This window comes from Scophthalmus maximus, chromosome 14, assembly GCF_022379125.1.
Source record: "Scophthalmus maximus strain ysfricsl-2021 chromosome 14, ASM2237912v1, whole genome shotgun sequence".
Lineage (NCBI taxonomy): Eukaryota > Metazoa > Chordata > Actinopteri > Pleuronectiformes > Scophthalmidae > Scophthalmus > Scophthalmus maximus.
The window spans coordinates 18,238,082-18,263,852 of record NC_061528.1 but is presented as its reverse complement, the minus strand read 5'-3'; the positions used below and the strand labels follow the sequence as shown (position 1 = coordinate 18,263,852).

General features: G+C 46.6%; 1 protein-coding gene across 2 annotated transcripts in view; it reads right to left on the bottom strand.

Moving 5' to 3' along the window:
* The window catches only part of tmeff2a (transmembrane protein with EGF-like and two follistatin-like domains 2a), a 100,200-nt gene continuing 74,429 nt past the window's right edge, over positions 1–25,771 (bottom strand). Inside the window, exons 5-10 of one of the 2 annotated variants that reach the window (XM_035604791.2) lie at positions 19,503–19,599; positions 9,070–9,218; positions 7,079–7,138; positions 6,605–6,731; positions 2,058–2,216; positions 1–672 (exon numbers count right to left, since the gene is read on the bottom strand). In XM_035604791.2, coding sequence (XP_035460684.1) covers positions 576–672; positions 2,058–2,216; positions 6,605–6,731; positions 7,079–7,138; positions 9,070–9,218; positions 19,503–19,599 — 689 coding nt within the window. In that variant the 3' untranslated portion in view covers positions 1–575. The remainder of the gene's footprint in view (positions 673–2,057; positions 2,217–6,604; positions 6,732–7,078; positions 7,139–9,069; positions 9,219–19,502; positions 19,600–25,771) is intronic. The other variant, XM_035604792.2, reaches the window with a different exon arrangement.

The window sequence follows — 25,771 nt, the reverse complement described above, 5'->3', positions numbered from 1 at the left end:
CCGAACAACACACACACACACACACCTCACTTGAAGCCCCTGACCCTGCTTTGCACTACCCTGATTTGCTTTAACCCCTCGTCTACAAACAACAGACACTGGCTAGCCCGTCTCTACCAAAGCTCACACATCTAATACACATTCTCTATCTCTCTCTCTCTCACACACACACACACACACACACACACACACACAGTCACATTCAGTATCCTCAACACCCCCAAACACCTCATTGTCCAGGAAAAATCCGGAAGTGGGTCGGAAGTGACAAGGTGCAAGGAGACACGATTCGGTAGTTGGCGACCGAAGAGGGGCATGCCCCCCCCCCCCCCCCCCCCCCCCATACGGGTGGGCGTCGCCGTGAGACTGGTGTCACAGCTCTGTCTGATATGTCCCCGTCCTCCGTGAGCATTCTTCAAGTTCATTCCGGGAGAGAGGGCGAGGAGTGAGGGAAAGCAGTTCCTAATTTTTTCTTTTGGGGGGGGGGGGGGGTTGGTTGGCCTACAGGGAGGGAACATCAAACCGCCGCCGCTGTCCGTAACCGCGGAGGGGGACTCTGTCCGGTGCGCCCGGGCTCAGATTAGTCGAGTGGAGGCGCGCATGGTGTTCTCTGAGCTGAAGTGGACATTGTTCTGCTTCTGCCGGTTGATCCTGTTGGTCCGTGGGCACTTCCTGTACGAAGAGAAGAAAGGGCACGGGAGAATACATGGTTAGCAATGCTACTGTGAGAAACTACAGCCGGGAAAGCTCCTCCCGACAACACCTCTGATGTTTTTCTGGACACCAATAAAGCTGTTGAAATAATTTATTGAAAAAAAATCAAAGGTGGAAAGTTCCTCGGCACAACCAGGGAGCAGCATTTGGTGAAAAGAACATTTTGCCAACTGTCAAGCATGGGGCTGGAAAAAAGTTCAGATTTTTGTGAACCACACTTTTGCACATGTCACAATTACCTTTTTATTGTGTTTCATTTTTATCTGAAGAACATGACACAAAATTTGAGAGTGCATTCAAATTTGAAGACAGGCTCGGGGGGGGACATCGACAATCAAGACAATATGTAATTCGCCCAACTTCATGAATCTGTACATCTTCAGAGGGCTTGTTGTCAGACAGGGAACGGACTAATGCGAAGATACATCATAATGTGGCAACAACAGACCTTTCCCAGGCCGGCCAGAATGTCGTGCACAGGGGGCCGAACACAGACGCGACCTTTTCCTGCTCCATACCTGTTTGTCCTTTAAGTGAAAGGCCAGACCTTATGATAATTTAATAACTTACAAAGCACATCAGACCAAGCTCAGTCGGAGACATTCACCGGGTAACAAAATACAGGAGTCGCAGCGGTAACGAGAGAGGGTGCCACTTGCTGAATTGTGGACTCATAAACTATATCTCCTGTACTGAAATTAACATCGCTGAGCGGCAGGACACGTTAATGTTACTGAAAATGTTGTTCAGCGCCGCAATTTTTATCTTCTCACCTTACCCTCCCGTCCTGCACCTTTCCAACTGCTCGCTCTCTCATTTTGTCCCTCCTCTTCCTCCCCTCCTTTGCTCAGAGGAGCAGTTTATTTCATTTTTTTTTCCCTCAGCCAACTCTTTTAAAAATCTTTTATTGAATGTCATAAATTGCTTAGGTCAGCCGGAGGCACACAGGCTGCAAGGGTATACGAGTGTGTGTGTGTGTGTGTGTGTGTGTGTGTGTGTGTGTATTTTACGGTCATTACAAAATGCCTTTTTTGGGTGTGCGCTTGCCTACCTAGATATCCCTGTGTATCATGTGTTCAAATGTGTGTTCAAATGTGTGTGTGTGTGTGTGTGTGTGTGTGTGTGTGTGTGTGCGTGTGTCCACAGGGAAAGAACAGTGCTGTCCCTCTACGGTGCGAGCAAGGTGACCTTTCAGCTGTTTCCTCCAGGCTGATGAGCACATGTGACTCCCAAATACACACAGACAACATGGAAATTACTGCGTGTGTGTGCGTGCGTGCGTGCGTGCGTGTGTGTGTGTGTGCGTGCGTGCGTGCGTGTGAATGTGTTAGGGCATGACTCACCTGGTAATGCAGAGCACCACCACACAAATGATGACCACCTGGAGAGCTCCGATGATGGAGGCGATGAGGACGTAGTGCAGTTTGCCAGAGCCTGGCACCACGTAGAGCACGTTGTACTCTTTGATGTCACACTGGGGGCCCCGGAAACCCGAGTGGCAGCTGAGATCACACACACACACACACACAAACACACACACACACACACACACACACAGGTGACAAGAGAAAAAAGAAAGAGAGAGAGAGCGGGGGCGAGTCATTTCTTTGCACCGAGAGACAGATTCATTGTTGTTGTGTTCCTAATTGAAACGTCGGTACATGTTTGATAAAGACATTGTGGAGGAACAATGCTCTCGCGTGACAGCGTGGCGACTGCGCTTTTCCTGCGCTGTGACTGTTGAGATGTACATGACTGACGGGGCACGCGGTGGGAAAACGGAGGCAGAGAGACAGAGAGAGAGAGAGAGAGAGAGAGAGAGAGAGAGAGAGAGAGAGAGTGCATACACTGTGCCGATGCTCGTTGCACCAGAACCACCCGGTGACACCCTGCAGAGACGGTGAGAGCTGCGATCGGTCAGCTCGTGTCATCGCCTTACAAGATCCTGCATAAAGTTCACCTCAGTCTGTTTCTCTTTGTGTTTGCAGAAAGTCACCGAGCCAGAACACCGTTGACCCTGCTCCCTGCATAACCGGTAAGCTGCTAGTCCGGGACACAAAATTCCATATATATATATTGCCAAATTGCACAGACAAAATACATCTCATCTACCTTGAATCTTATTCATATATATGAATAATGTAACGTGTAGTATGCGTCCGTCCAGACCGAGAACGACAGTTCATGCCTGATGAAGTCTATCTGACAGTGATGTTTCTAATCAATGGGAAATTATATGTGGATAATTTAATATTTGTTTCCAATCATCATAAAGTTGCCGAGTGTTATCCTGAGCTGCAGTGATGGAATAGCCTGGCGTAGCCAAACTCATACTCAAATGCGTATTAGCCCGGGGCCTCTCGGAAATCAAAAATGAACCGAGAGGTCCCAGACTAATACGCATTACCAGCGGACGCAGGCGAATCGTGTGACGTCTGTTGAGCGACGCGAAAAATGGCAACAGACCGGAGCAGAGAGGAGACGCCGGTGACGATGATTCCACAATGTCCGTAGAATATTATGTCTTCGGTGACGTAAAGTAAACTCGCCCATGCGTGTTATAAGCTCTGTTTTTACAAACCGGAGCAGGAGAACGTAGGGCCCGGAAAACGATTGCGCCGACGGACACAAATGCTGGTCTTTATGATTCATCACCGCATCGAGTGGGAACACTCAGTTCTTATGTCCGCGTCAGGATCTTGTCAGCGGGCAGGTTTTCGATCTCCGGCTTGCCCCGCAGCCTGGGTTACAAATGGTGAATCTATCCTGATCTAACGATAGCCAGACCTGGGTTCACATCAGATCCCGTCAGCTCACAGTGGGAACACACAAGCCTCAGTCTGCGCAGAGCTTGCTTCTGTGCATCTCTGTGTTATCTCTGCATCCTTTCTTCACTTTCAGAAAAAGAAATATTCGGTGCTCACCATTTAAAAAACGGTCTTTCCTTTCAACAAACATGAGCAAAAAACCCCAACAATGAGCAAGAGATGCCTGACATTCGGCAATTCAACCAGAGATAAGGGAAAAATGTACTTAGATGAAGCCTATGAATGAATCATTCAGCTCCTTCGTCATGACACACTGCCCTCATTACATTAGCCCTTTTCAATGTGAAGCATCGGTGGCTGGTGTTTTCAAATTTAGCCAACTTGGTGGAGACAAAGTCTGAGACACACACACACACACACAAACACACATCCACAGAGAGAGAGAGAGACTAATGGAGATGATCTTTGTCCTCAGAGACAAGCTAAAATGGTCGCCCTTTTAATCTCTCCCTCTCTTCTTTCTCTTCTTTACCTGCTATTCAAATCTCTGGGGAGGTTGTTACCCACCAACACCTGCATATCCTTGTTTTGGTACCAACACACACACACACACTCACACACACACACACGCACGCTTCAACCACAGTCTCTTTCACATCCTCTCTCCCTTTGACCTGACAGTGTGAGATAAACAGCATAACCTTGTTCTTTTTTGGGGGTTTTGTGCCCTGTTTTCCAAACACACACACACACACACACACACACACACACACACGCAAGCACACACACACACACACACACACACACGCACGCACACACACACACACACGCACACACAATCACACACACACACACACACACACGAAACACACACGCACACACACACACACACACACACACACACACACACACACACACATACACACACCAGTCCCACAGGGACCATTGTGTCTGCAAACAGCCTCCGATTCCCACGGTCGCTAGGGGGCAGCAGAGACCTTTCTCTCGCCCTCTCTGCTGAGCACTGCTCTGTATGCAAGAACACCGCCTGGCTGGACGAGCGGGGGCGAGTGAGGTTAGAGAGAAAGGAGAGAGACAGAGGGAGAGAGAGAGAGAGATACCAAGACCCCCTGACTGCAACACTATCAGGCAGTAAAAGATGGCCGCCCCAAGGAGCACTCATGTACATTCACTGAGTGTGTGTGTGTGTGTGTGTGTGTGTGTGTGTGTGTCTGTGTGGCACCTGTAGGAGCCTGTATGCAAATGTACATCTGTGCCGTCTGGGTCCAAGTGCATGTCGTGTGCTTTGTGCGAGTTTGTATCTACTCTGTATATGTGCACATGCTGTCATTTGCACCTGTGTGAGACGGACGTCCAGCAAGTGTGGTTGCGTTTGCGTCCCAGGCTACATTTTGCGGCTAAATTTGAGACCAAAAGCCAGTCAGCCGGGGACAGTGGACCGCGGGGGATCCACCGGTCAGTGGTTAAGTTTAGGGTTAGGGTAAGCCTCCTGGAAATAAAGTCCATGTGGAGTCCCTAAAGATGACCCTACGACGTGCGTGTTTTTGCATAGTTTGTAGCAAGGTTGTGTGTTTCTCTGCGTATGTGTGGTCATAACATGATGAAATCATCCAGAGTTAGGACATTTTGCCCTCTCGTCCTTGCCTCTGCAAAGGTTCCTTCTGGTTTTATAGAACCTCCCCTCCACTGATTATAGAAAAATATAAATTCGAGCAGTTCTCCCTAGGGATGTGTAAAAAAAAAAATCTAGATTGTTAGCAATAAAGATGTCAATCAGTTGCCAACAATGGCATCTTTGGAGTTACATTTCCCATCTTTCCAACAAAAGAAAAGAAGCTCAAATCTTTCATAGTTTCACCGATGACACACTCGAGGTCGAGTCGGCCGCCGGTGAATCTGTCTGCAATATAACGGCGTGTTTAACGGCCGAGTATCACTGGCGGACAGACGACGACGCTACGCCAAGGCGCGGGTTCTGAAAATGAAATGAAAATGTAACTCGCACAGATGATCATGACGCCTGGTGAAGGGAAAAAGCAACCTCTACATTAAGTAGCGAGGAAGCCAACGTGGGATTTAATTTGAAGCAGTGCAGCATGTGTGACTGTTCAACAGCTCGGCCTACTACTACAGCAGCAGGAATCTCAAACACTTTCCCTTCTCGGGCGCACTGAGCTTCTATTTATACTACATAAACAAGCCTGATTAAATTATACATGGGCTCTAATACTTATTGCAATTGCTTAATTTAGATCTGTACCGATTATTAACTACATGTCCACATATGGGTTAGGGAGGGAGAGAGTGGGAGAACATCATTGAATCTTCGGTGCAAGGGAAGAACCCATTTGAGTCCATCTAACTTAACGCAGGGTTTGTTTATTCAGTGAGAGCTGCACTGTAAAAACACTGTAGCTAAGATAAATATGGCTTAATTGATTGTTAAAATAGAATCCATGAACGGTTGCCTATAATAGCAAGTATAAATGTAGCCGTATTGATTTCAAGCTATTTGAAAAAAAACAACAACGTTAGTATGAATTAATAATCAACGGTCCCAAATCTATCTATGCTCAGATTATACCATATTTAGGAGATAGTGTTTTACTTCACTCCGGTGGAAATTTGAGGCCTCATCTTTAAATCTTGTAAGTGCGTTAGCATAACATAACACATAACACATAACATATCCATCCATCCATTATCTATACCGCCCTACCGGCCAACACACAGAGACACGCGACCGCTCACTCTCACATGCAAACCTGTGGACAATTCAGAACATCTGCATGTCTTTTGGACTGCGGGCGAGAACCCACGCATACACGGGGAGAACATGTCAACTCCACACCGAAAAAAAGGCGAAGCCAGAACCTTCTTGCCGCGAGGTGACATATAACACATCCATGCAGTGCACTGTCTCCAGTTGGATTCGGGCTCAGGAAGCTTTGCCGCCTGTCATTTTCCCTCTCTCTGCACTCATTTCCTGTCACCATGCCCCAAAACACTGTTTTCCTGACTGTCAGTAATCCTCACATACATTAATATAGTTAGTGTGTGTGTGTGTGTGTGTGTGTGTGTGTGTGTGTGTGTGTGTGTACCTGCAGGAGGGCTGAGCCAGGATACTGGGGAACTGACACTCTCCGTGGACACAGTAGTTTTTGTAGTGATCCGGACAGGGGATGTACAGGCCGCGGGCCAGCCCATTCCTCGGGTCCTCATTTTTCTCTGTTGTGTAAACAGACACACACACATTAATACTGAACGCACATAAGCTTGTGGTCGCCTGTGCATTAAGCATGTGAACAGAGAGGCAATATTAAACTTCTTTATGGTTATGTTTAGACAGTGCTTTCCCCAAGGGTGGACGCGAACCCCGGTCTCCAGTGTGACAGCAGTGTGCTTTGTAGGTCCACCTTCCAGTGACATCACTATCTACAGTCACTGTTGTGCTCCATTCCTATAAAAAGAATTAATCTTCCACGAACATAATCCATCCATTGATCACAATGCAGTTTAGTAGTACAGAAACATCATTTCTAGCAGACAGGGTTGCCGCCGCCACGTGCACACACCTGTGAGGTCAGTCCGTGCAAAGTGTCCATCTCCGCCTTTGTTGCCGGTTATGATGTCACCTGGAAAGGACAAAGACGCCGTCAAACCGATCCCAGGACAGCGCAACTCTCTCCCATCACCCCGAGCCCTTCCACTAGGACTAACACGTTCACACTGACGCCGGAGCAGGTAAAAGGCAGTCGAATGTAAATGATCAGAGCAACAAAGGGTTCATGAGGTGTGTGTGCGTGTGTGTGTGTGTGTGTGTGTGTGTACGCCTGTCGAGATAATGCGTATAAATGTGATCCATTCTCCACAAAAGTCAGAGAACATCCCCTCTAATGTATCATGCCGAACAAAGCGTAGAAAGGAGCAGAGCGGGGAAAGGGGGATGGGGGGGGGGGGGAATCAGAGGGAATTATCCATCCGTGCTCACCTTATTGAGGCTGCACTGAATTCCCCTTTCACAATGGCGAGACAAAACCTCCTTCCAATCATAATCATTTTATTGCAAGTGGTCAGTGAATTTATTCTCTCAAAGTGAGCGTGCCGAAGTATTTCCGAGATTTATGATGCAAGGATTGTGGCAGGAAAATGTGCCTGGAACTGCCATTTCTTTTTCTTTCTTTTTCTCTTTTATTGGCTTGTAAAACACCAGAGGGGCAATAAAAGAAAAACAAACAAATGCTCATTTCCATTAGGTCAGAGGCTGGAGTCCTGCATGTATAACATTCAAAAAGAAATAATCAACCAATACACTTAATGAGTTTTCAAAAGTGATTATAGAGGGGAGACGCTGCAAAGTAGACAGACTGCAGCTTCTCCTTTTCATTTCTTGTAGCTCCACACTTTTATGACAACTTGAGCTCTTAATGATGCAGCCGCTGATTCTTTGTGCGAGCATCTGGCTGAATGTATACGTGTTCGTGTGAAGAGAAATGTAAACCAGCAATTTGAATGTCAAGGTGTCACTCTGAATCGTCGCTAACGCGGGGGGGGGGGGGGTTCTAAATCCTGCCGTTTCATAGCAGAGTCTCATGACATTTGCTTCTCTCTCCACTATCTCACAATGTGTGGATGGCGCGATGAAATCGATCAGGGTGGTCTGACCCGCAGGGTGTAACATGGGCGAATACAGATTTATATTTGTGGTCCAAGAGCCGGTTAGCCCTGATTGCTCTTCTCCCCATTACTCCTCAAAGCTTTCGTCTCGGTTCTCACATCGCCATCCCGCGTGTATGAAGAGCCAGTCAAATGCTGTGCGTACTCATACCGAATAAAAGCTGCTAACCACTGAGTTTTGAACACCTGCCCTCATTTGCGACTGAGGATAAGTTGCTGACAATGTTTTGCCAGATCTTAAAGCAAGAGAGCGTAGGGGAAATTAAGATGTGGATGTATCAACCCCTTAAATAACGGAGCCGTGATGATAAAATAATAAAAAACCTTTTCAAAAGAAGCGTTCTTATGTGCCTATGTCTCCTCCCACATGGATTAGCACTATGATTCAGGTAAGGGGATTTAACCACAGAGATTAATAAATAACTTTAGCCCTGGAACCATTACAAACAGACACTGCATTCAAATAAATGATATTACACAAAAAAAAGGAGGGGGGGGGGGGGGGGGGGGGGGGATTACCATTCAGTAAAATGATCAATATGCGTAGGAGTCCGGGCTATTTGGGGTTTGGAGGATTATCTTTGCACACTATTCCAAAATATGATTGAGTGAAACTATCTTTAATTATGAAATGCGGCTGGACGTGCAGCTGGAGGGAGATACAGAATCATGCTGTCTGCATTTAGCTCTGCAAGCTGCCTCATTTGCCTCATCCACCCGGAGGCCATGAGGGCCTCATTCGCCCTCATGGCCTCACTTCAACTTGAAGTGAACACCTGCTCAGGCAAACCGACTGACGGCCTCTGCTGTGCACGGGAAGAGTGTTGCGGTGTCGTCCCCGCACACAAGCGCGTGTGCTGGTGCATGCGTGTGCGTTTGTGAGTCTGACCTTGGCAGTGGCCCAGGTACTTGACCTCGATGCGCTCCTGCTTCTGACAGGACGCCTCCTTCACCTGGCAGGGGTTGTCATAGGAACGACCATCTGAGGCACACACCGGGTTGAAGCTGATGTGGGAGCAGTCGATGTTGCACACACACCTGAGGAGCAAGAAATCACATCAGAGTTCGAAACTTTCCGAGGGTTCTATTTATCATCTACGACAAGATCTGGAATAAATGAGATCTGAAATATGAATGAAAATGAGAGCGTCTTTATTCTGGAGAGACTTGCGAGCGTGTTTGACTGCGAGAGACACAGACCCAAATTCATTCAGAGATTAAAAATGAGACGGGGGAAAAAGCTGTGCGGCCAGCACACAGCCAGGATGCTGGCGCGTGCTTGTAATGCTGTTCAAACTGTGTTTTGGCGCATTCAGGGCGACACAATAGCACCACAGATTGACAAGAGATGTACCCATACAAAACCAGGAAGCAATTCATTCTAATGAAATGGAAGAATTCTCACACCCCCTCGTGTGGCGTGCCCCAAGGGTCGCGTCGTGGTCCGGTGCTATTCATGCCATATATGCTCCCTCTGGGTGACCGTAATCTGGGGGCATAATGTTAAATTTCCACTGCAACCCAGGAGACATTCCATTCATATTGTCTCTCTGACATCAAAAGCTGGAGTTATTTGCCCCATTCATCCCGCCCACCCCCAAAAAAAACTCATCTGGGACTTGAAAAATAATCTTGGTAACCTGTCTGTCTTGTGTAACCTGTGATTCTTCTTTTTTTTTATTGTGAGCGTTGTTTCAACATGCAATTAATGAAGGTAGTAGAATCATGCTTCCTCCAGTTAAGGTACAATGTGAAAGTTCCTCCTCTCCAGTTTGTTTAAAACGAAGAGACATGACCATATTGTGGTCCTCCTCTCTGCAAACCTCCTGAAACCTGAAATGCCTTACAATACTTTTCCAAAGTACAACACTATACTGGCTACCTGTTTGGTAGAGAGTTGATTTAACAAACATGTAAAGCCCTCCACAGGCTTACTCCCGTTTAAGACACAGATTTAGTTGTACCCTCCAAGCCTGGCAGCTGCCCATGCTACTCAGGTAGGACCCTCCTTACGGCTCCCACACCAACCTTGGTCACTTAGGGACTTTTCTGTTAGAGCCCCGTTGCTATGGAGCCTCTTACCTGAGGAACTTATTTAGTGAACTCAGTGCACTCTTTTAAATCCACCCTCAAAACTCACTCTTACAGAGAGGCTTTTCTACATTGTATAGAACACTGACAGTAGTCCAAATGAAAAAATGATAATAACTAAGAGGCTATTGTTAATATAGCACACACAGATACGGCATGTCGAACTAAAACGAAATGAATCTGTGTGGATCGAAGAACAGCGTGTTTCTGGTGTTACACCATGTCTTAACATCCGTCAACTAAACCCAGCAGAGAAATTCTAAATGCGACCTTGATGGGGACGAGGACAACTGCAGAGCAACAGTCGTGTCTGGTGTGCGGTGGCCTTTATTAGCTTGAAAGGGATACATTCTCTGCTACTCCGCCCAGCAAGCGTTGAGCGCAGATTAGCCTGAAATTGATGTATCCATTCACATTGATTAAGTACAAGTTGGAAAAGCTTTCCCCAACAATTGAGTATCCGCTTAAAAAAGCGTGTTGTTTCTTGCTGCGTTGCCTACATCTGTAACCCTTTTTAAAATGACTCATGTTTTGTCTTCTCCGTAAATTGAATCAGTGACTTCCTTCCACAAGGCTGATGCCTCTGCTGCGTCTGCGGCGGGCTGTAATGTATTCATTTTCTCACTGAATCGGGAGCTTCCTCGAATGCTTTTAGCTCTCGCAAATTAACCAGGCAATTTAGTGTCGCACCGCAATTCTTTGTGAGATTGTGCGTGTGTTTTGTGCATTTGTGCAGATGTCCTTGCGAGTACAGAAGAACCACACAGCATGCACACCCGCCTTGGCTTGCATGTGCGCGCCAGGCATGCATTTTGCCATAGGTGTGGCGTGACCCTTTAGTTTGTGGCAGGCGTGTTCAACAGAAATTAAACCCGGATTGTCTTCCCCAGACAGTTGCTGCCGCACACTCGATTCTGTAATTATGAATCTGTCATTATTCTCCTGGTCTTTTCATTTTCCCCTGGTGCCAAGCTCTCAGTGAAGCACAGGCATTCAGCTGTCTTACAGCTGCATTTGCATACACAGCCGCGTGGGCGCCCGCCAACGCACAAACGCGTGCCTTCACACACACACACACACGCACGCACGCCCTTTCGCAATCAGCCGCGGTGGTTGGTACCGCTGACACTGACGTTGATTGAAACACTGTGCACCAAAGCGTGCCAGTGCTCAGCTACTGTTGTAATGATGGATCAGCAAAGTAAGAGCGATGTGGAGAAGGACTCTGTTATGCACCCGAGAGGACGCAGTTGTGTAAAAGGCACGCAGTGTCCCCGCATGACACCGAAGAAAAAAGGGATGCCAGGCCGCTGTGAGCGACCTGCCGCTGCCAGGGGTTACACAATGAGCCTGTCACACCATGCACAAATCCGGCACTTTGACAGAAATATTTAAAGCCGAAGTTTTTTCCCCTTTCATAGTTAGCTTCAAGACTTCGGGAATGTACAGTAAATAACAGGCTGGTGTAAATCCCCATGAAATATTATGTGTCCAAAACATTTCTGGGGCAACGACGACGACAACAACAACTGTTAATTCATTCAACTCATAAATAAAGCATGTCACAATAAGTTGAATGTGGATATCCTGTCAACTACACAAAGTCTGTGTTGAAGTAAATAACAGTTGTTTGAGTTGATCTAATGTGAGAATATTTATAATAATTTAAATATGAAATATTTTAATAATTTATATATTTTTATATTGTTTTCTGATATGTGAAATAAAAATACTTGGAAAACGAATACATAATCATTGTTAGTTGCAGCCCTAATATGTGTCTACGTGTTACTTGAAAAGCTCCTGTAATAATTAGCACTAGTGGGAAAAGTGACACCTGCCTTTGGATACACCCTAAAACAACAAGAATCAACAGGTTTACCAAAGAAGAATATTTGGAAAGTCTTCAGTCAAGGTTTCATCTGCTAATTTCAACATATATACGAGATATATCAAAAGTTTCCACTGGAGAAACAGCCCTGACACAGTCAATCTAACATAAGAAGAAAATGATTTCAATTGCATCGTACTCAATTGGTTTTTAATTGAGTGTATTTATTGTTGCAAATTTACAATCAATCATCTTGTAATGCACCATGGACTATATGTATGAGGGAGAGGCACTGGGACACTCTCATTTCAACTGTATAAACGTGGATGCAGAAATCCCAACGGCAGAATTTTCAAACGCCATCAGTTAAAGTCAAGTGGATCTGCGTAGCTACATACCACCAGAGGCAAAAGAGAAAACTTTAAAAATCTTAAAACCCAGAATATGATTTTGCTACAGCCACCCTCAAGCCAGGATTAGTTTAACAATTTAGTGTCTCTGTGACCATAAAAAAGATATTCTAAATGAGAACAGATATAGCGTGGAAGGAGGCAGCGAGAGAAAACTGTGAGGAATTGAGAATAAAAGCTAAATATTCTGAGCTTCTGAGCTAAAAGGAAAATATTTTCACATATCCCAACAAAAAGGTAGAGTATAGGCTGAACGGGGCACACATGTATATGTAAACATGCAAACTACTCCCCCCCCCCACACACAACCTCCCGTCACTGAGGGGCATTAAAACGCTCCCATCCCGGGAGGCTGCTGTTGGTCGGGGGCTGATGTCTGAGCTCCATACATTTTTAATGAGGCCTCTCACTTTCTCCATAATAGGCACTATACCACTAGACTGCAGTGCCTCAACACATCCTAATGCTATTCGCAAACACACACACACACACACACACACACACACACACACACAAACACTTGAACAGCCGCAGACAGGCATGCACAAACAGTCATAGACATGCACGAGACAGCCATCACTTTGTGGCTCATCTTGCCCCCCCCCGTCGTCTCTCTCAATACCAAATCATTGCTTCACACTTTCTGCTGAGAGGTACAGAGGGGTAGTCAAGTGTTAAATGAAAGTTGGTGCTGTGTGTGAATGTGTGGACTGTCCATATCTGGGTGTGTGACGCGCGCGCATGTGTGTGTGTGTGTGTGTGCGTGTCTGTGTGTGAGGATACCGTCCTAGCAGGATGTGTCTTATTGATTAGTTCCCTGCGATTTCCCTCCCATCAAGCTTCCCCCCCACCCCGCCCCTAACCCGTCTGCTGGCTCCCCACTGAAAAGGCCACTTTACAGACATGTAAACACACACACACACACACACACACACACACACACACACGCAGCAGCGGCTGACACCAACGTATCCACTGACTGCCTCGTGTTGTGAACAAATCCTTTGCAGCAAACCTTGTTGCAGCTGAAAACATTGCATTGATTCTCATAATCCATAGCCTCAAATTTCACCGTAATCCGTGGAAAACTGAGGGAAAGAGGCAAACACAGACAGAGAGGAGAGAAGAACAAGCTCTTTTGAAGCACAAAGAAAAAGGGAGAATGAGAGGAGAAAGGGTATACAGTATACACTGTATACAAACAATCAGAGGCAGTGAAGAGACGCACATACATCGAAACAACAGCACAGTGCTCCGCAGCATTAAACATGGTCAGTTGAGTAATCTACTGCAGGGTGGACATCCTGGGCACAGTCCCAACGGGTCAGGGGGCCCCTGGACTAAGGATATGCTGTTCCAACCTATTCAGTCCTGACGCCGATAATTATTGGCCAGTACTGAGCACCAGTCCGATACCTGTGTTTAGTCAATAAGCTGTACACCTCACAGTGTGGGGGAGAATGGGATCTTTCTTTTTATGTGTAAGGCAACATCCGGCCGGACTTAATCATTGCTTTTCCTAACTTGTTGTTTATCATAACATTAATAAATCATCGAGCAGCAGCAACTTGGTAAAACAGCTCCAACATTACGGTTAAAGTGTAAACATGTTCCAAATCTGAATCAGATTCAGAAAAACACTACTTATGCACCCGGGTAAATCGGGTTAAACAATGTGGCTATGAAATTGCTGCATGGATTGAAAAAAAAAACAGAAAGCGAGCAGGGGCGACTGCAACAGGCTCCAATGCACAGTCGGTGTTGTAGATAATGTAGATATTAACAGAACATAAGTATATAAAATTGAAGCGATCGGCCCCCAAAACTGGCCATATTTGACCTGCGACCCGGCCCAGTTTGAGTCAGTGCGGGACTGATATCTGATATCGGTATCGGATCAATTGGTCCCTATCCTGGGCCAGTGCCTCAGTTTAAAGTGTTAATATTTACTGTAGAAAAGTCAATCAAACAACTATGAAGTGATTCAAAATCCGCGCAAAAAAAAAAAAAGATTGACGGGAAATGAAAAAGTGAAATGATCATAAATCCATTCTGGGTGCCTTTTTATGTAGGAGGGGTTGACATGTTAGTGCCTGGTGGCCCACTGTCCGTAGTAATAAGGCGCGGGGGGCCTTCTTTCCCTGGATACTGTGTGTGTGCGTGTGGATCTAGCTCAAGGAAAAACGAGGCTGTCCCCCACCGCGCCCGTTGCCCCGCGGCTTGTCCTCGGCCTGGCCTGTCGCTGGAATTCCCTTTGGCTCTCCACAGAATGCGCATCAATGAGGACATAAGTGTCCAGACCCTCTCTCCTTTGTCAGGAGGTCTGAAGCCCGCAGTGTCCCCGCAGCCCCTCTCTATGATTAGCTCACTATCCGCTCCTCCTCTACCTTAATTCCATCAACGCTGATGGGGGCTATTGATGGGTTTGAAAGCATGTTTTTTTTTTTTTCGCGGGTAATTACAGTTTTACACCACAAATGGATCTAAATGGCTTTTCGTGACACTCTATTGATCCTTGAGGGGTAAATTGGTCTTTTGCCTGCTTGCCGGCCTCCAGGGTGCAGAGAGCTGCAGACGGGCGGCGTGAGGATCGCAAGGCTCTTTGTTACAGCAGGTAGCACTACAGTGTATAGTACAGCCGAGCCAACAAACGCTATATTTCACTTCACTGAGCACTTGTTGTTCTTTTCTCTTTATGTGAATCCAGGTGGTGCATGGGAGAACTGAATCAAAAGATTGTTATTCTGTCAAATTGAATAAAAGATTAGGGGAATAAAAAAACAACAACACAGTGTCTTGGCATGATGACACTGGAGAACACAGTGATTTTTTTTATTATTTCCTAAAAGGCAACGTGGAGCATTGTTGATGCCACCAGCAGTGACTGTTGTCTTCAGAATACTAAACTTTTAAAAAGAAATGCATTAACTGCCCGGGGAGTTTAGAGTCCTCTTGGATCTATCCTGGGTAAAACTACAGCGCAGATATTTTTTTCAGTAAATTGCTGTTGTGTTCACTGACTCATTGATGGCCATTTCCACAGCCTGCAACTGAGCAAATGCAAGCTTCTTTTAGCTGAGGAGAGGAATGTGAGGGTCATCTTCCTGCGCCAGGGCCAGAAAATTACCGACAGAAACATCGCCACAAAAACAGGGATGAGCATCGATGGGGCGGGTTAACTCGTACTAAGTTTAGACTTCATGCGGACATCCCAGTAATGGCCAAACACCAACAAACCCAAGGCAACAGGAACAAAAAAATGGAGCACTGGGCATTACCGCTGTAACCTGTGTCATAGTGGAACACGACCAACAATAAAACTCGTAAAATCAAAATAACTTTTGCTGGAGGTTGGACCACGTCTTTTGACGCCTTCCAAAAAAGTTGCGCAAGTAGGACAACAGAGCTGCACATGGGGAGAACGAGATGAATCTGTGATTTCATAAAATATGACACAGTGACCATATGGTCTGAGGCTGATAGGAACGACTTTTCAAGGAAAGGTGTTACACTTGTTCACTTTTTGTTGGCGAGTTGTTAGACAATAAGATTGATGCCACCCTCACGTGTGCACGGTATGAACTCTATGGTCCGACAGTTCGCTTGACAAAGACTGGAAACATAGGGAAACAGAATGAGTTGTGTCCAAATGTGAAACAATCTTCCTATCAGGTCCTCTTCAAGCTCACTGACTGACATATTGATGGTTAACCTTGCAAAAAGCAAAGTAAAAAAAACAAAAAACTGTTGTTATGTGTTGGGCTGTTTACAGTATTCATGCCAAAATAAGCGAAGCTAATCATCTCCTGGCAGAAGCTTCTTAATCAAAAAACATGGAGCGCTCACCAAAGACAGCAAAGCATGTCAAACTATTTCATTAAAACAGTGTTTCAATCAACACGTCCCGATGTTGAGCTGACTCCTCTCAGCGACCTCGACCTACCAGCTGAAAATAGCCTCGGCAGGATGGACGCTCACTGTACTGATTTTCTCAGGGCAAAATAAAAAAAACGGCCTTTCAAACGGAAGCGTGACTGTGGTGCCCAAATGTCAGAACTGAATAATGCAGTGAAAACGAAATGGCGCCTCAGTCTGATTAGCAGGCCGCATAACCTGAAGCATCGGAAAACGCAGCCCCCGGTGGCTAAACAGCATTTATTTATTTATCAAACATAAGAATCACGCATCACGGAGCACTTGAATGCAGTCGTCCCCCTACTGCCGGGTTGCGTGATTAAAATCAGAGGTCGTCTGATTGGGCCACGCGAGAGCGGTTGACTGCCGTTTGAGGAAACTTAGCTGCTGTTGGTTTTTACCTTACATTCATTTAGAGGACGCTTTTGTCCAAAGTGGCTTACTGTAAGCGCATTGATCAGTGAAGATATTGCACCGAAAGTGCAGGAATCATGCGAGTACATGAAAGTGGGATTTCTAGGATGCAGCAAACGGACGGGATCCAGTTGAGCGGTGGCGGCCCGCCCCTCAGCGGTGAGGGACTGTGGACGGGCGAAGGTTTGCTATTGTGATCCACCAGAAACATTCTCGTCAAAACCCCAATGGCACTTTTTGAAAGATGGTGTGGTCTTGCGTTTTGTTTTTTTTTACAAAAAAGGAACACTGAAATATTGTGTCGTCTGTTTGTGTGAACTGCTTTTTGAAAGAGATACATTATTGACCGTCGGCTGCCTCTCGTGTCTTTGTGTCCATTGTGTCCGTATGTGGGGACAACTGTTCAGTAAGACGGAGAACTGTATTGATTACATGTTGTGCTAAATGTACTCCCCCCCCCCCCCCCCCTTATATATTTTTTGTGCATCACAGAAACTGCATTGTGCTTTTGTGATCTTTTGAATTCTCCCCTTGGGGACCTGAGAAATTACCAATAAATCCATTTCTGTTTCTTTGCAGAACATTAAGGTGCATTTGAAGTGGGCGGACTCAGGAAAAAAGGCTCGGCATGCATCATGAATCTGTTCCCTGGCATTACAGTTATTGCACACCAGGGCACATTATCTTTCCATTACATCAAGTAGTCTGATAGAGTCATACTCCCGGGGCACTTCTGATTTCGAGCGTCTGGGATTTCTCACAGGGGCTGCCTTTCCTTCGCTGACACCAGCTGCTCCTTGTTGCACACCAAATCCGTAATGTAGGTTCGTTTAGGCTTCATCTCGTGCTGTAGAGTGCAAATAAATAAAAGCTGGTATTGTCAGTTGCTGGAAAACAGTTCACCAGTTGGGCCTTCATCTAATTAGGTTCTGCGCCCGCATGTTTATTATGTAGCCCCGGGGAATGCCTTCTTTTTTTTTACTGCCGCTTGCTAGCTAATGCATGTGGGGGGGCGTGCCGATAACATATTGCCTACATTCGTCTCATCTGCATAAATGGTTGAATTTATGACAAACAATATTTCTTCACTGTACTAGTTTTCCGTGTGTGAGTCAAAATCCTTTTTTTGGCCAAGTCCTTTAAGGACAGTAATTGGATTTTCCACAATAAGCGAGAATCTCCTTTCTCCCGGTGCCCTGCTCCAGTAATTGAGGTTAAATGAAATGGCCGACCGTGCACTAAGCCTCAGTGGGTGTTTTGTCGGCGGGTGTGCGTGTGCGGCACAAGGGCGAGTTTACATCGAAATTCTCAGTGTTCAAACGGGACAAAACGTTTCAAAAGGGCAAAAACTGTTCGCATTTGTTCGCGTTTGAAAGGGTATTTAAATAACTCGGGCCTCGTTGTGTAAGGTGCACAGGCGGCACGTGGCTTTGACATGAAGGTCTGCAGCGGTTTCAAGCGTTGTGTGCGTGTGCGTGTGTGTGTGTGTGTGTTAGGGTTTGGAAGATGAACCCATTCGTGTCGATACACGAACACCCGCAGGCAAGATGCGAGTGCATCGGCATACCGGCTGTGAATCGATGCAATTTTGATAAGAAATCGAGATGCGTCGGTTATTAAAAATGTTTGCATCGGTAAAATCCGATCCATTCGATTATTTGATCATTTTATTCATTTGTTAAGAAATGTGACCGACCCAATAATGTCATATTTTCATACTTTCGTTCATCCTTAATTGGACCTACGTGACGTTAAGGTGCGCCGCGGACGTAAACTACACCACTACGGGTTTCACACGGGAGACGGGAACATCGACAAGTCTGATGCAAGTCTGCAAAATGTGCCGCGCTGCTGTTAAGGACACAGGCAGGAGAGCTAACCTCATGACTCACCTGAAGGTGCGACCGCGGAGGCGTCTGTCAGTTAACAGCGTCCCGCCTCGGGTTCGGATTCATTAACAGCTACTATCCGCAGGACAAGTGACGGTGAGCAAAGTATTGAAAGGTTTTTCCATGCCCCGCTGGCTGACAGCTCTTCTCGTTCAAAGACAATAGCTGAGGCTATAGCCTTCTTTAATTTGAAATATATAAAGCCTTACTTTGTTACAGAGAACCAACCTCCTCCACGTTTTATAATAATATAATATAAAAACTGGTCTGTGCTACTCACTGGTGAGTTATCCTACCTGCTGCTTTAAGAGTGTTATGCATATTTCATATTGCACCTAATTGTTCTTGTTAACCTTGAGCATCCTTAATTCTGTGAGCCACGGTGTTAAAAAAAAAAAGTCCGTACTGTAAACTTGAAAAAGACAGAACTCTTTTAGAGAATTTGTGTAAAAAGACCGGTTTGTAAAAAGTCTTCATTTCAGTTGATTAATAAATAATCCTACTCATTGATTTGAGTTTGCGTCGTTCCTTTGCATCGTCCAATCGCGTTGCATCGCATTGGAATCGCACCGCGTTGGATCACATTGCGTTGAATGGCATCGCATCGCGATCGGGTTGTGAATCGTAGCGTATGTCATCGGTAGTTGCTGCGTATGTATCCTTAATGTATCGGATCGTTGACAGCGTATCGAGATGCTGCATCGTGTCGGCCTCGGACCAGGGACGCCCAACCCTAGTGTGTGCGCGCGTGTGTTTGCATGTGTAAACTCACCAAACGTCCTCTGCATCCACGTCGCACTCGGCCCCAAACTGGCAGATGTCACAGGTGGATGTCTCCTTCTGTCCTGCCTCGGCTGAGCCCTCTCCGCCTGAGCGTGACACGGAGACACAGGAAGGGGGAAAAAAATAAAATAATGTCACGCATGTTTCATTTAGGCCCGTTTTCTTTTTAAAGCCCAGCAGGTTCATTTCGACGGTGTGAAGAACGGTCACAAAGCCCCGTAACAACGCACCCCTCACAATGCCACATGGCCGTGAGAAATCAGCCAGTGCATTTACATTCTGCCACATCCCGCCATAATCCCACAGAGGCTATCTCCTTCATCCATTCGCTCTTCCCCCCCCCGCTCCGTCTCCACCCCCCTCTCCTGCTCGCTGGCAGACTCTCCTCGCCCGACTCTCATCTATCACTCTCAAATCCCCGCTGATCTTTTTTGGAGTCCCTCTTTTATTTCATCGGGGCTGATTTTCTCGCGCAGCAAGTGCGACGACTCCCTGGCGGCGGTGCGGGTGCTGGCGTCAGGCTTATGGCGGCTTAGGGACCCCGCCAATGCATATCACGCCTCATGAGCTGCCGAGGGGGAAGGAGGAGGAGGAGGAAAAAGAATGGGGGGAAAAAAAAAGCAATCTGACCAATCTCAAATTGCATTCTCCTGCCACAGAGGACTCCTCCAGTCTGTGCACACTTACGCTCTCCTTCTCTCCCCCCCCCCTCGGCCCTCCTCTCCATTAGACAAGCTCTATCTTTCAAATTTTTTGAGGGGCCCGTGAGGACAACTTCGGAGAAGAAGACAAAGAGGAGGAGTTTGGCATCATTTCCCCACGTCATATCTTTAATCTCGCCAACACTTGCACACCGTGCGTTTGCCGCCGCCGTGCACTTCCCCCTTGTGTCGCTCCCCTCGTTTCCCCCTCTGGGAGTTTTGTTATTTCTTGTGATCCCCATGTGACATGCCGGATGAATCGGAAAAGAACTCTGATTTTCCGCGGTTGAGCTCAAGTCGGGCTTGACTTGTATTTTAAGGTCAAAGCCAGTTAACTTTGCTTTTCCCCTTCTCCGACTGTTGAATGGAGTCGGTGACGGGCCTCCTTCACAACTCTCCGCTCGGATTTCCGTTGCTGTTGGGTCCGATTATCCCAACGGCTTCGTTCGCCTCTTTTGCCCGTGTCCAGAAACACAATGCAGGCCTGCAAGATGGAAAAGTTCCTTTGCCGAGGACGTTAAGCTCCTTTCAAACGTCCTGCCTTTTGCTCTCAATGTTTGTTCCTTCTCCCCCTCTTTTTGAAGCTGTGTCTGAAGCCGCAGGTGTTGGAAGGCGGCCGCGGCTGTGTCCTCTCGAAATGCTGAACGTCTGCAGTCAGGTGGCAAGATGTGCATTTCGGTATCCACGGCTTTTTCCTTCGGGTCACTGGACTGGCACGACTACAAGGTGCGAAGCTGCGTTGGCACCCAGCCCACCGGCGGTGCTCGAACGCAGTGTGCAGTGCCAAAAAAAAAGCCCCCCGTTCCGTTGAATATTCACTTGAATAATTTCAGTATCAGATCTGTTTAAAGTTGGTTCGACTTCCTCTTTCGTTGGGCACAAGTTTAAAAAAATTCCGCCCAAAAAGTTACATATTTGATGCAAAGAAAATTAGGGAGAGCAGCTTTGTGCCTTCGGGACGAGGCGCGGGCATATTAAAGTTGTGTCTTTTCAGCTTTGAAAATACACTTTTGCCGTCTAGTTTCATGCTGGTGTGGCGTATATGTTATAGCAGGAAAAAAAGCTATAGCAGTGGGGAGTGCAGGGCTGGAGGTGAGTAGACAATAGAGGTGGAGCTAATTAAAAATAATGAGCTGTGTGAGGGGCTGCACGGTGGTGTGGTGGTTAGCACTTTCGCCTCACAGCAAGAAGGTTCTGGGTTTCGAGTCCCGGTTCAAACCAACCAGGGCCTCTCTGTGTGGAGTTTGCATGTTCCCCCCGTGTCTGCGTGGGTTCTCTCCGGGTTCTCCGGCTTCCTCCCACAGTCCAAAGACATGCAGAGTGGGGTTAGGTTCATTGGAGACTCTGAATTGACCGTAGGTGTGAATGTGAGAGTGAATGGTTGTTGTCTCTGTATGTGGCCATGCGATGGGCTGGCGACCTGTCCAGGGTGAACCCCGCCTCTCGCCCAATGCTAGCTGGGTTTTGCTCCAGCCCCCCCGCGACCCTTAAATGGATAAAGCGGTAGACGATGGATGGATGGATGGATGGATGAGCTGTGTGAGTTGTCTCTCTGTCAGCTGTCTCAGCTCCTGATATCATGGACCTCGGATAAACAAAACTGAATACGAGCTCTCACCGCTGAGAGACCCCCCCCAGTTCTTGTTCATTTACGGTTCCTGTACAGAAGTGGGAGGGGGAAACGCTCGGCCGGGCATCGCTTCATCAGTGTGACAAAACTTTGTCCGCCGTGCTTGTCTTTGTATCCAATTTTGTTTCACATCGTCAAGTGGCACTGCACCTTTGTGAAGCTACTTCTGTAAGGTGCTATATGAATAAAATTATTATTATTATTATTATTATAATCTGGTGCTCCAGGTATCATATTTAACGTGGCTTGTTTCTCTGATCCCAACTCTATGTGCATTCAAGTAATGGGTTTTAATGTGAAATGTTATTGGTTATATTTATTACAAAAAAAAAAAAAAAAGGTTCAGAAATGATAATTATATATTCCCGCCCCTGTTAATGGTCAAAATTGACCATGATGCAACTCAATTTCATAATGTTCGTTAGACTCTCCATGAATATGTATTCTAAACATTATGCCCCCACAGATTTTGTAAGTCAGGCTCTCTGGTGCAATTGCTAATCTCTGTGCTGAGCCACAGGAAACAGTACACAACTCACAAAATGAGCACTGCTTTTGTGACTAGCTTACTTATCTTTTTTTTTGAAGTATCTCTTATCGCTGGCATTAAATTCATTAATGCAAGCAAAGTTTGCAAATCCCAGTCGCTTAATTCAGACACTTACAAGAATCAAAGTATTGACAAAGTATTGCATCGAAGCATACAGGCTCTGTGTTATTGGGGGTGGGGGGGGGGGGGTCCCCACATCAGAGACCGTGGAAGTGCTGCCAATTGAATTAGCCAGGTGTGACACGCTGACCGCTGACGTAAATGCAATTTCCCCTCATTTCCACCTGTCGTGCACGTGGTGGTGGGTGACGTTCTCACAGAGCTCTGGCGGGCACCGGAGCTCGCCGCGCCTCTCCGGACTCTCTGTGCTCTGTTGAATGATCAGCCCCGCAGAAGGGCTTTCTGTGGGCAGGCGAGCATGGGAGCTCTCCCACGACTCTCCTTCCCCAACACGGGAGAAAAGGGAGGCGGCGGAGAGACGGCGGCCGCACGCACGTTTTCTGCAACGCCTGCTTGGATTTCTTACACGCGTGCGTGTGCGCGCCAATGCCCACATCGCCTCTCCCCCCCCCACCCCCCCTCTTCTCTCTTTCCCCGTCGTCCCCCACACTGCAGCTGACACACTCCTGCACACTCGTACCCAGATCCCCGTACATGGAGCTGCAGGCACAATTACCAGAGGTGACTGGGGACAGGCAGTGTTTTCCACTCCTCAAATCCCTGATAGAGTCTCCTGTAGCACTAACACAACATCTCCCCTGTTTGTGTGTCTGCTAATCCCTGGAATCAGCAGACACGGCCGTGTAATGACTGAAATGATTAGCCCTTTTAGTGCCCCCTCAATTACCCCCCCCCCCCCTCCACTCCCTCCCTCATCCCACCGAGTATCGATCCACCCTTGGACCAGACCAGACTGGCCTCCTCCGCGATCACAGTCCCGGTCTCACCTTCATCTCCTTACAGATCTTTTGATTTTCTTCTCCTTTGTTCCTTTTGCTTCAGCCACTGCAATTTGATGAACGCAAATTGCAGTCCTCTACGCTATCTGAGCTTGTGTGGTTGACTTGAGCACAACAGGGATGGGCAGAGCAGAAGAAAAAGTAAAAGGGGAAAAAGTTGAGATCAAGTTACAAGGAAGAGAAGAGGAGATTAGAGTAAAATGAGGCGTCTAAAAGGAGATAAGCGGGATAAACCAACAGAGGAGCAGAAAGAAAGAAGAGTGGTGTGGATCAGTCACAGCGGGGCTGTGGGGCGTCCTCGCAGGGTTAAAGAGTCTTTCTAATCCTGTTACTGGTCTCTGGAGCTTGGCAACGCTGTAAAATACCATGTACGCATGGTGCACACAGGATTCTATATCGGAAAAAAACAACGCAACAGAATTCAGCAAAATATGACTTCCGCATTTGAACCCGAGACTCCGCTAGAGAGACTATAGCCACGCACTCATTGGGGGGGGGGGGGGGGGGGGGGTTACTGTGAGGGAGGGAAGCAGCGTGACGAGCGAAGAGCGAACCGCAGCAGCCGCTCGGGTGTGGGCAAGCGCTGGTCAACCGCTCCAGCAGCTGAAACCTGTGCAACAGAACCAGGGTTCAGCCACTGTGCACAGCTGAGGAGAAAAGTCTACACGTGAAGCGCAGAAGTTCATATATATTTGTTTTTGAATTGGTTTGACTGCAATTTGCACTTTAACCTCCACAGTGAATACTTGTTATCATGGTGCGATGCACTGCAAATTACTTCTGTTATCTTTTACAGTATTGTACATTTTTTCCAACTTGCGCAAAAACGGACATAAGCCAGGACAAATATGACAGCATGGTAATGATTTTTTAAAATTGTTTAGCTGATAACAGTAACGATTGGTAGGTGCAAACAAACAAAGGGGGGGGGGGGGGGGGGGGTTGTAATCCTTAAATTAGAGCTGTACGGTCATGCTGGGCTGAGGCAGTAAGCTCCATTTCAGCAACAGTTACGATATTCTGATTATGCCAACAGATGTTAACCATTTATTTTTTTTACTATCCAATAGGGCCATGTATTCTGCTCCGGAGGAATATCAGGCCAGTATTTCTGATGATGTGTTAGTCATGCATCAAAGTATCTTGCAATGAGAAGATATTTGTGTCGGAACTTCTACAAACGCTCACAACTATAATACACTGATATTACAGTTATATCCATTTCATAGCAAAATTTTGCATTTACAACGCAGGTTTAAAAAAAGGAAATTTAACTCCTTTCCCATTGCCAGTGAAGTCTGCCTTTTTGTTTTCTTTGTTTCCCCTGGTTTGTCACCAAAAAAACAGGGTTAGTACACAGAAGAAAGCAGCATGCAAAACCGCAGATTCTCCGACCAATGAGAACTCGGTCGGATGAGAGAATATCCACCAACTGACAGCGCTCCTGATGAGTCACGTGACTTTATGACCAATAACTTTATGACCACTTTGCGACAAACACGACATAATGAACAAATCACTGTCAAAATGAAATTACTGTATCCACTATTCACCCAAATTTGCACAACTGTTGATAGAGTTTGTGTTTTCCTCGTCCCAAACAGCCAATGAACTGATTCTATTGTTCATAGCTGTAGCTGAGGGCTAAAAACACAAAAATGTGGGAGGGGTTGGTGGATGTGTGTGTTTCTGTGACAGTCACTGATTGCAAAGCTGATCGAGAATTCCACTTCTTTTGAGGACTTTGATGATTGGATGATTTTTCACATACTCAGGGTGCAACATTTTTGCCCTGTTTCTTGATTGACCTAACTCGCAAGGGGTGGGCTATACAAATATTTCCTATTCAGTCTGACAACTCATGGATGTTTATGAAAAGGAACCAAAGCAGAGAACCATGTTTACCATACTTCCAAAATGCTTTCCGCGGGAACACACTGTACAGAGCTTCCCACCAGTTATCGACTCGACACGGAGAAGAAATGAGAAGAAGAAAAATATAAATGCACTGAATATTCTTCAGCGTGTAGTACGGCGGGGGTGTGTACACACAAGACCTGTCCTGAAAACACAGTGAAGGAGGCCATCATGGGTACTTTGGAAGAGCCACAGGGTTCAATGGCTGAGGTGGGACGTACTGTTGCCAGGGTGATTCACTTGTCGCAGGTTTATGGCTGCTGGATGAAACAAACAAAAAAAACTCCCATGACAGCCCGGGGTGGTGTTTACCAGAAAGCATTCTGAGGAGGGAATGTTCTGTGGGCTAACAACAGTAAAAGCGATGGTCCAAGCAGACACTGTTTTGGTCGCACAAAGCCAGTGTAACTAAAAAAACAACCATCTCCACCTCAATTCAATCCAGATTTCACAGTCTCCGAGTCTAAGTCCTTTTGCAAAAAGATGGATAGTGGACGAATT